Genomic DNA, 11017 nt, shown 5'->3' with positions numbered 1-11017 from the left:
AGGATATTTGTTCCCCCTCCTCTAGCAATCTTCTAAATCTTGCCCGTGCAAAGGACCGTATTTCGTTGCTTTCTTCGTCTTCTTCGTGCCGCACCAATGTAAGAAAAATTTAATTTTTCTTGCCTTATTCTTGGATAGTGCTATTGCGGGGTGGTGCGGCACGTCGGCTGGCAAGGGCCAGGAGCTGGCTCGGCATGAGCTGAGGATATGTCGTGGCAGGGACCACTGCTTGGGCAGCTTGGCTTGGCCTGAGCCAAGGGCAGCTTGTGCAGCTGGGGTCGAGGATTGTGGCGCTAGGGCACAGTGTTAGGCGAGCCGCATAGCTCATGTCCTTTGGGCTCCTGGACCTGACTCGGGCCAGGCTGGCGATTGAGAGAAATAAGGAGATTGCGGGTCTCATGGGCTGCTGGAATGTTGGGCATGTATGCCTTCTGCCTGCTGGAATGCTGGGTTGAGCTCCCCTGCTGAGTACCATGAATGTCGTTGGCTACTTAGTCTTCTTTGCTGAAAGAAAGGTGGGCTGCTCCAGAAAGATGAGGTAAAGAGGATCAAGGCGGATGCACTGGCTCGTCTGATCGCTGTCGTGGAGCTTACTATGAATGAAGATGGAAAGAAGAGATCTTCCCCGCCTGCTCATGAGATGCCTAGTTAAGAAAAAACTGAAGACTTCTTCTGCTGCTCATGATGGTCCGCTTGCTACCGAGAGGTATGTGATTGACATGACTTCTTCTAATGGGAAGAAAAATAAGGCTGCTAGATCTGAGCATGTGGCGTCTTCCATGTTGAGAATGGCTAGTACAATTGTGGATAAGATTACTCAGCGTAAAGGTTTTATCATGCCCCCAGTGCCGAAGTCTGTAGGACGTTCTTTGGGAGCCAAGTCCGGTTCACCTTTGTAGAGACTTGCTATTATGAAGAGTGGTAAGGTGGACTCTGCTGTTAAAGTGGCGCCAAAGCCTGCTCCCTTTGCTGCTGAGATTGATTCGCCTCAGATTCAAGATCTTAAGCTTGCAATTTCTGAGCTTCGTTTCACTACTTATGCTAAGAAGAGAGTGGATGAGCTTCTCTATTTCTCCGGAAGACTTGCTTGCTTTTACTTTTAAGGCTTCCATTGGTGAAGTAGTTGGAGAAGTTAGTGCCCAGACTGGGGCAGCCGGGGGTGAAGCGTCGGATGATGCCGCTGCTAAGAGCGTTACGGCTGTTGAAGGTGTGGCGACCGAGTAGTCGTGGGATGTCCAAGCTGCTGTAATGTAGTATTTTAGGTAGCCTTTAGGATTTTCTTTGTTTTTCCTTGTAGCTTTTGTTTTGCTTGAATTCCTTCGGCCTTTGCTAGTTGTTTATAAACATGTTTTCCTTCGTTTTTCTTCATTTTCACTTCTTTTGTTCATGCCCTAACCTTTAGACTTGATAGACCAGTGGCAGGCATGCTACTTTTTTATAAGCAGACAAACTCGCGTAGCCTATGCAGTCGTAGGTGTTGGTGTAGAACTTTGCAAAGTTGTTAGCCATAGGGTTGGCAGCCGGATGCCTTACTTACAGAAGCAGACAAGTCCGCGTAACCACTAGGCTGTTAACCTTGACTTTCTTCAATTCCGTAGGTTGCGTAGCAAGTATCACAACACTTTAGGACTTGGTGTAGGTTGTTCCGCGCTTGGCAGAGGTGAAGCTTATCGACTACGTAGCATGTCGGCAGTGGATAAAACTTCGTATATGCGCGCTAGCTTGTTTAACCTTTCACAAGAATGTGCGGTTGTATAAGTCTAGTGCGGCTTCACTGCTCGAAGGGCAAGCCGTAGGCAGTCTTCCGGAATCCGTAGGCTACCTTAGTGCACTCGGTAGCAACTTTAGGATTCCAGGGCAGCCGTCCATTGGATGTACGGCGTAATGTGCCCTCTCCGTCTCTAGGGCCCGGTTCCCCACGGATTAGGCCAAGAGACCCAAAATCCTTCAGTTAGCTAAGCCTTGAAAAAGACCATTGCGGCTACTTCTAGGAATCCCGGCGCAAGCCATCGTGCATCTAGTTATACTAGGGCAGCCAGGCTCATCCACGTCTGGATATTCGGAGTGTAAAGTTTATCCTCCCGTCTTGGAGAGCTGACCCATATGGGTGTCGGAGAATTGGTTTACCCTCTCGCACTGGAGAGCATGGTTGGTCCCTCGGGGGGCGCAATTCCTGCGATGAGTCCCTAAGAAGGGCGCAATCTTCTTTTGAAGTGCAGGAGTGATTAGTTGTTGTAAGCATGCAGCCAAGCCAAGTTGTGATTACTTCTAAATTCCTCATTGAAAAACGAGTGAAACGAACGAGAACTTTAGCTGTAAGGTAGGAACTGCATAACAACTGGATAGTCCTCAGCTTGTGAGGTGGTGCCCGTCGAGCTTATTGAGTCTTCGGGTTTTGATGTAGCGGGAGGTCACACATGGTACTTTTTTAGATTGTAGGCCATCCATTTCTTTTCAATCTTTTTGCCGCTTCATGGTGGTGAGGGTGTAATTACTCTTACTCCCTACTCTGCTGATCTTGTACGGACCTTCCCAGATGGGATCCATCTTTTTGGAGCCTTCTCTGCCGGCAGTGATGAAGGCTTTTCTGCGTCGTCGACATGCAAATGCCAGAAGTCTCCATCGGGTGGAGTAGGCGCAGCTAGAGTGTGCTCGGCTACTTCTGAGGCATCGTTGGGCCGCTCTGTTGCGTCACCTAGGCTCGGCGTGAATGCGCAGTAGGGAGCTGTGGAGATGGGGCCATGTCATACGCAACAGGAGATGCTCAACTGCCGGTATTGGGCCACTCTAGAGTTGAATCATTGAGCAAGGGTCGGCTAGGGCCGTGTGATGCGCAGCAAGAAATGGTACTCAACTGCCGGTACATGTTGCTCCTATGTAGAATCTTTTAGGGTGACGAGGACAAAACTTGCTTTCGAGTGTGTCCTTCCAGTGTTGCGTTTGTCAGAAAACTTTACATCTGCCAGGGTCTACGCCTTTATCGTCGCGCGTCTGGATTGGGCAGAATAGTACGTCATTAAGATGATTGCATGCGTTTGAAAGTAAAACTTGTGCTTCTGGGTTGCAACAACTATCGCCAAAGTTAGCTTTTGAATTTTTAATAACATCGAGGAGAGCTTTTGAACTGTAGAATACAGGTAACTGTGGAATACAGGTAGTCGGGCCCCCATCTCTTCTCGCATGATGGTAGAGCTTATTGCTACTTTAGATACCGTCAAACATGTGAATAAGTCATCCGCTGCTTCTAGGGAGGTGATGTTGGGTACTTCTTCAAGTCCTTGAATGTGCATTGGCGAGCCTCATCCCAAAGTGCATACTTCTCTGCCAAAGCAAAAGAGTCTGCCAGAGTTAGATCTTCTTTCATGATCAATTTTCCGAATAGCGGGTGGTCTGCTGGAAGTTCTTTTTGGAAGGCTGCTTTAGCTATCGAGTCGTTGCATCCGACTATTTTTGCCTTCTCTACTTTGAACCTCCTCACATAGTCGCGAAGCGACTCCTTTGGGTTCTTCTTGACGTTGAACAAATGATCAGACTTCTTTTTGATCGAGCGATAAGATGAATATTCTTTGGTGAAAACCAAAGAAAGTTCGTAGAAATCCCGGATGGATTGTGGCGGCAAGGTGTAGAACCAATCTTGCGCCTCGCCTTGTAGAGTGGTGGCGAATATCTTGCACATGAGCTCATCGTTGTTTCGATAAAGGATCATTGCGCTTCGGTAGCGCTTTAAGTGTCTCTCCGGGTCTTCATCCCCTTTGAAAGATGTGAAATGTGGCATACTGAACTCTCGTGGAGGCTCTGCCTGCTCGATCTCGTCCGTGAAGGGTGACCTGCTTATGTTGGTCATGTTCCGTCGTAGTGCCTCGTCGGTGACCTCATTGCGTTGGAAATCATGCAATCGCTTGGTCAAGAGTCTCTCTACTTCTTCCTGAATTTTCCTTTGTTGGGGTAGTGCAGCTCTCGGCTGCCCCCAGCCATGACTTGCTGGTCTAGGCTGCTCTTCCATGTGTTTGGCTCGTCTATGCCGCAGATGCAGTGCATATGGTGCATTCCTAGCAGGCGAGCGAGTTCTTTGCAGGCTGCTGGTTGAACTTGAGCTGGATTGAGTGACTGCTTCTCTCCGTCCGTCGTGCTGCCTACTCTGATGTGAGGTGGATGATGCTCCTTGTGGGCTTAGCCGCGAATGAACACTTTGTCTGGAAGGTTGCTCATGTTGACTATCGGAGTGTGACCCCAACCGTGAATGTATGCTCATCCGTTGGCCTAGTCGAGTGTACACGCTCCTCCGCGCGCTAAAACGAGAGTATACGCTATCTCGGGGGCCCAATCGGGAATGTACACTGCCTGAACGTTCAGCTCGTGGCTGGTCGAATGGCTGCTTGCTGGGATGCTGCTGGAAAGGTTCGTCTGCCCTTGTCCTACTTCGGGATACCTCGTCCGGGGCACGTTGGATCCCGATGCGTTGCAAAAGTTGATTCACCAAAGTTGTCTGTTGTGCAAGGGCGCTCGTCAACTCTATGACTTGTCGAGACAAGTGTTGTTCGTCATTTGGATTGGAAGAGCTTGGAATGAATGCGCCTCCTTGAGCAGTGGAAGGGTGGTAGACTCCGGGCGCGAGATTTGAGTTGGGAAATGTCAAATCCGCGAAAAAATGTGGTGAGAATGCCCCCGGCTCGATGGTAGGTCCAGATGGTTGAGATAGTTTTGGGCCGACTTGGGCTGCTTGGAAAGCCACGGGAGCAGTGTGGGCCTTGAGAGTGGGCTGCTCGTCGGGAGTGGGCTGCTCGTTGGGAGCAGGCTGGGTCACGAGAGCAGGCTGCTTGGCAGGAGCAGGTTGCTTGGCGGGAGCAGGCTGGGCCACGGAAGCAGGCTGCTTGGCAGGAGCAGGTTGCTTGGCGGGAGCAGGCTGGGCCACGGAAGTAGGCTGCTTGGCAGGAGTAGGCTGGGCCACGGGAGTGGGCTGCTTGGCAGGAGCAGGCTGGGCCACGGGAGTGGGTTGCTCGACGGGAGCAGGCTGGATCACGGGAGCAGGCTGCTCAATGCGCGGTGCATGTGAATGCGAGGCTTGGGCTTGGGTCCACGTGAACTTGGATGGCACGGCTTGGATCGTGGTCTTGGCTCCATGGACCTCGCCACGAGTGGCTACCGAAGTAGCCATCGTGGTGGTTCCCATGGTGGCCGTGGTGAAGACATCATGGACCTCGCCGTGGGTGGCTACCGAGGTAGCCACCACGGTGGTTCCCATGGTGGAAGCTTGTGGTGATGATGCCGCTCCCCTTATTGTCGCATTTTGCCTTACGGATCTCCGGGTCGTGGTGAAGGCTCCATGGACCTCGCCACGAGTGGCTACCGAAGTAGCCACCGCGGTGGTTCCCATGGTGGCCGTGGTGAAGGCACCATGGACCTCGCCGCGGGTAGCTACCGAAGTAGCCACCACGGTGGTTCCCATGGTTGGAGCTCGTGATGATGATGCCGCTCCCCTTATTGTCGCATTTAGCCTCACGGATCTCCGCAATCCCATTTCTTGAACATTAGAATTTTCACTTGTGGAATTTTCTAAATTTCTAGCCATTATATTTTGCTTATACGTTTTATCAAAGAACTTTTGCAAGTAAAAAATTCTAATAATAAGAACGTATGAAAAATATTCAAATGGACTAGAAAATAAAGAAAAAACCTTTCTTGTGCGAGAGTCTTCTACGAGTATGGATTTCAACTCTCAATGAAAGCACCAATTTGTGGATGCAAATTTTCTCCTCTTCGATCTTGGACGATTTTGCACCTACAAAACAACTAGCACCTTAGGTTAAGGCCAAAAGCCTCACGCGCCCACGGTGAATGGGGGGGGGCTTTGGCCGAAGAACCTCCGATGCCAAAGTTAGAATTTTAGAGAGAAATAGTGTTTAGAGTGTTTTGGAATTTTTGCAAGAGATTTGGAATGAGTGTTTGGTAAAAATGGGTGACTATTTATAGGACCAAATTGGTCCACATCTTCAAGAAATGGCCGGCCCTTTCTTTGTGCTTTGGGATGAATTTTGTGGTTTTATTAGCCACTTTATTGGCTAATAAAATATAATAGAAATAAATGGGAAGTTACCCAATTGAATGACTAGCATTATTTGGCTAATAAAGTGGAAGAAATTTGAAAAGGTGTGGAGCAAAGAGAGGGAATGTGGCCGGTCTACTAGGTGGGATTTTAGGGTTTATTTTAGGTTTAATTAGCCAATTAATTGGCTAATTAAATATGAAAGGAAATGTTTTAGTATTTATGGTATTGATTGGCTAATTTAAAAGGGAAGGAAAGGTGGAAAAGGTAGAAAAAGGTGATGGAATAGGCTTTGAATGGGGTAGCCGGCCCTATATCATTTTTTAGATTTGAGTGGATGTTTCAAATTGATAATTAAGGGATGATTTTAGGAGATATGGGAAGAATATATTATTTAGATAATTAATTAACTAAATAATATATTAGGGAAATTAAGTTTTGGAAATAATTACCTAAAATAAGATAATTTGGAATTGGTTACCTCTTTTGGAGCATTTTTGAATTGGTTGAGGATGATTACCCACTACTTGCGCGTAGGAATCCCGGTATGCCTCAAGGGTATTTTTGTCCTCTTTCGTTCAAAAGTCCACGTGTCGCCTAGCGAATATTTTTGGCTCCACAATTATGGATAAGGGAGCGGTATTAGCTACGGAATTTTCTTTAAATATACACCAAGTTAAACTGTAATGGCAACTTGAGAAATGAGAATTTTATTAGTTTCCGTTTGGTTGCTTTGATTTTGTTTTAGATTTGAATCTTCTTGTGATCAAAGCGGAGTAATTGCAGTTTATGCTCAATAATGGAAGCTTGATCTCCATTTACATGAATATTTGTCATTGAAATATTCTTCGAAATCATTTGGCAAGCAAATAAGGGCTCGTTTGGATGTACTTTTAAAATGGTTGAAAGCACTTTTAGAGAAAGTGTTTTTCGGTTCCAAAAGCACTTTAAGTGCTTTCTACAAGAAGCACTTTAAGTGCTTTCTGCAAGAAACACCAGCTATGTGCTTCTTCTAGCTTTTTCATGATTTACTTGCATTTTTACTGAGGATTGGTTTCAAAAACATTGTTCACCAAAAGCGCTTTTAGTCATTTAAAAGTACATCCAAATGAGCTCTAAATATGTCCGACATAAAGCTGTGAAATCCTTTAGGAGCTCTCAGCTGTGAATTCCTTTAGGAGCTCTCAAGACCTCAGTTTCTGCCATAAAAATCGCTCGGACGGGTCTATGGTCTGATAATCTTGATTCGACTCTTTCATACTGCTTTTGCTCGAGTCCCTTCCCGAACCATAGTATTCGATCACACCTACAAAACCACCCCTTAGTACATTAATTAATATGGTTTTGCAGTCGTTTCATTGATTAATGGGCAGTTTATGATGCTTAATTACCATGCCGGAGCACGCCTTTTGTATTTTCTCTTCTGATCACAGCCAAAGTAAAGCCCCGAATTTGGGTAATATTTGTAGCTTGGAGCAAAGTTTATTAGTCCTTCATGCCAACCTTCGAATACACGTCCTTCCATGAGCTCCACCTTAAGCTTTAAAACAAAAAATAATTATTATCTATATTATTTATAAAATCTTAAACCAACAAACACTCAAGAAAGACTTTCATGAAACAAGCACTCCGATACCGTGACGTCTTAATAGGCGTCCCGTGCTAATAATAATAACTCTGTCATGCAAAAGTCTCTCTACATAACATGGTATAATTTGTCTGAAACTCCAAGATGACGGTTGAAATGCGAATTAAGTACCTGATCATATTCCAACAAAAGGTTCCACTTTTGCTTCTCCACAAGATATTGCGTTGTGGCATCAGGCAAGCAGATTCTGTAGTTTAGGTCTCCAAGCCAAATTACCCTACTGCACGTATATATTACTTAGTATTCAATAGTTTTAGAAATAACAAAATAAATTAAAAATTGCTATCAAACAGCCCCTGCTGCATGCTATGCTGCTCTGCATATACATACGTACTCGTAATCAAGAATTTTTGTGGAGAAATTAGTGAAAGGTCCTGCAGGAAAGGTTGTTCGAGACAAAATCTCAGCGACGTCTGCATTTCTTCGTCTCTCATCGCCTTTCTTACCACCAGAAGCTAGATGGCTACACACAAAACAAAAGCTTGTTTCATGTAACCAAAATCTCACTGACACCGAACCCTACATATACGTATACGTGACAATATGTTAATTCACGATATATATGTATAGAAATTGTAGAAGTAAAAATTTAATTTGAATAATTGATCTAAATTCATTCATAATAAATTACGGTGAATGGATTATAATTATTACTTAATATTCTGTACCTTGTTCCCTAGGTAACCCATGATACCACAGCCAACACATGAGACACTGAGATGTCTTATGTATTGGCATAGATCACTTGAAACCCAAACAGATATAAATATTCCAACCATTTGCCTACTAATGATGCATCGGAAATCTTCTTCATCGTCCCCTCCTTCTTCTTCTTCTTCTTCTTCTTTGTCTTCTGTAATCTTATTCTTCTTATCGTTAAGAGCAGCTCCGATCAACGAATTCCATTTCTCACAAACTTTGCGGTTTTCGGATCGCACAACATTTCCCACATTCAGTGGTACAATTTCTTGGAACCTGAAATTCGTCAATTCATTAATTCAGAACTAGTGATCGTATTGTATGAATCAATCTGCAGTGAGTGCATGGAGACTTGCACGTATGATTATATAATTACCGTATAGATGGGGAAATAAATAAGATTAATTACCCAAGGACGTAGATATTAGCTGGAGGGTTAATATTATTAGGTCGGAGCCAACCTTGTATGTCCAAATAGTACTCTGGAGGTGAAACACCTCCAACATTCCAGGAACCCGCGAAGATCCTGATCAGATCCATGCAAAAGTAGAAAACTACGCCATCATCATGTTTAACTACAAATTAATATTCAATATATGAACTAATAGCTAGTTAGGTGAGGTATTGATATATTCATTCTTAAACCTAAGTAGACCAGCTTACTGGTATGTATTTTGAGCAGTGGAAATTATGTTGGAGTTGGAGATCATATTTGCTTGGTTATTATTTGGTCTTTCCGTAGTAGCCTCCATCTCCATGGAGTCTTCTGTATTTATATCCTCCATGAAATTGTTGATGCCATATCTCGGAATCTTATCTGCCATTAATCTGGATTATAGTCTAGGGTAGTGTGACCGTCCCCCACCAAGTTTGAATAACCCTCCCAGAGAGAGAGTAGTAGTAGTCTAGATTTGACCTTCAAACAACGTAAATAACAGTTAGCGAGCCAGACAAATCATTAATTTGATCAAAGAGTAGACGTGAGTTAGGCAAGTTGGCCATATAGAATAGTGTGACCGCACCTTGTACCAAGTTCAGATCCTCCTCCCGGGAGAGTAGTTGTCTTGCTTGTTTGCCTTGCATGGAGTTAGGATGAAAGATATTATAGGACTGATATTTTGGGTAGTGGAAAGGGAATGCAACCCGCAACCCGCAACCCGCAACCCCTCCTGTGAATAAAAAGTGTAAAAAAATTCCATTTGCCCAATATTTGGAAGGAGATAAACATAATTAAGGCTGGGTGGCGAAGGAGATGATGCAAGTAAGAGACCATATTTTAATGGGATTCATTCATGATTAGTGGGAGGTGCGGGATTAATTAAAAATTGGATAATTTGCTAAAGAGAAAAATATCTCGCTCTCTGTCTCATATTTATTTAGTTGCACATGGTACCGTTTTCTAATTTGTTTTTTATCTTTGTTTTTATTTGTTTTGTGCGTGGATAGGAGGCCTAGCTAGCTTATAGAATATTATGAGAATGAACAGTCGATGCATGGTCTAGTTTAATTCATGGTGGTTAAGTTCGAAAAATGGATGGAATCGCAGTAATTTCTTGTGACGTGTACAAGTAATATATAGGTACGTGCATGGTAGTAATTAATAATATAAAGAAGCAGTGAAATCAATTAGTTGGTTTCGACAAAAAAAAAAAAAATCAATTAGTGGGATATGCGATTCCAGTTGAACAACATTTCTACGGGAAAAAGAAATTGGAGATTGTTTAGTCGTTGTATCATATAATGAGTGGTTCACAATAAAGATGACAATATTGTCCATTAATTTGATATATAAATGACTAAATTATTTATATGTGGATTGATTTTTATGTATATATAATCTTTAAATGAAGTTATTTAAAAAAAAAGACTTTAATTCTTAAATAAGATGAAGTTTAAATAAATGTATCATATAAAATTGAACACTGTCCCTAGACTCTACTAAATGTGACCCGTATACTTTTAATGTCATTTTTTTTCTTTTATAATTTCTTGTTGTTCATAAATTAAAGTTTTTTTTATGAAAAATATTGTAGGATTTTAATACTCATTTGAAATCGTCATTTAGTACTACGATTTAGTGGTATTTCTCTTCACTTGTAAGTGAAATGTCTTAGGTTCGATTCTCGCCAAAAAAGAATTTGAACCACATTATTATGACTAGTTAAATGTGAAGCTTAGCACTCCCCCACTCCCCTTAATGTAGGTATCATTGTTTGTTAAAAAAAATACTCATTTGAAATCCAGATGAATTTTCATTTGTTTAGTTAATAAAAAGGAACGATTGGATGGACGGCAAAAGAGCTAAGATAAGTACTACGCAATCAGACTAGCTAGTTAATTAATTAGTTTTTTTTAGTTAATCAAATCAAATAACAAAAAAATATCAATTAGTCATTGGTCAAGCTAGTTAGTATAGTATTAGGTTAAGTAGACAGCAATATACATTTATATAATATATATATATATATATGTGTATAAAGTTAATACCCTTCCTCCTCCTAGTGCGAGTGCTAGTGTGCCCAATTGCTTGCCTTTTGGAGCTGAATATATAGTCTACACGCGACCGTCCAACCCCAATACTATTTCTTCTTGTTTCTATATTGCGTCTATCACAAAGGAATGGTTGG

General features: G+C 43.2%; 1 protein-coding gene across 1 annotated transcript; it reads right to left on the bottom strand.

Moving 5' to 3' along the window:
* Positions 1–7025: 7025 nt before the first annotated feature.
* Positions 7026–8930, bottom strand: LOC126599194 (type IV inositol polyphosphate 5-phosphatase 9-like). Its single transcript, XM_050265523.1, has 6 exons — positions 8800–8930; positions 8360–8666; positions 8026–8210; positions 7803–7911; positions 7435–7583; positions 7026–7349 (listed from the first exon to the last, which is right to left on the bottom strand). Exons 1-6 carry the CDS (start codon positions 8928–8930, stop codon positions 7202–7204), a joined length of 1029 nt encoding a protein of 342 aa, XP_050121480.1. The 3' UTR covers positions 7026–7201.
* Positions 8931–11017: the final 2087 nt, after the last annotated feature.

The sequence above is a fragment of the Malus sylvestris genome, chromosome 14 (assembly GCF_916048215.2).
Source record: "Malus sylvestris chromosome 14, drMalSylv7.2, whole genome shotgun sequence".
NCBI lineage: Eukaryota > Viridiplantae > Streptophyta > Magnoliopsida > Rosales > Rosaceae > Malus > Malus sylvestris.
This window is presented reverse-complemented; position numbering and strand designations above follow the sequence as displayed.

What these genes read in the sequence shown, in the direction of transcription:
- LOC126599194 (XM_050265523.1), bottom strand. Translation starts at nt 8,930, where the DNA reads ATGGATCTGATCAGGATCTTCGCGGGTTCCTGGAATGTTGGAGGTGTT. An exon ending in TTTTGTTGGAATATGATCAG is followed by an intron (nt 7,584 to 7,802) that starts GTACTTAATTCG and finishes TTTGTTTTAAAG; the next exon opens with CTTAAGGTGGAGCTCATGGA. An exon ending in AAAAGGCGTGCTCCGGCATG is followed by an intron (nt 7,350 to 7,434) that starts GTAATTAAGCAT and finishes GTGGTTTTGTAG; the next exon opens with GTGTGATCGAATACTATGGT.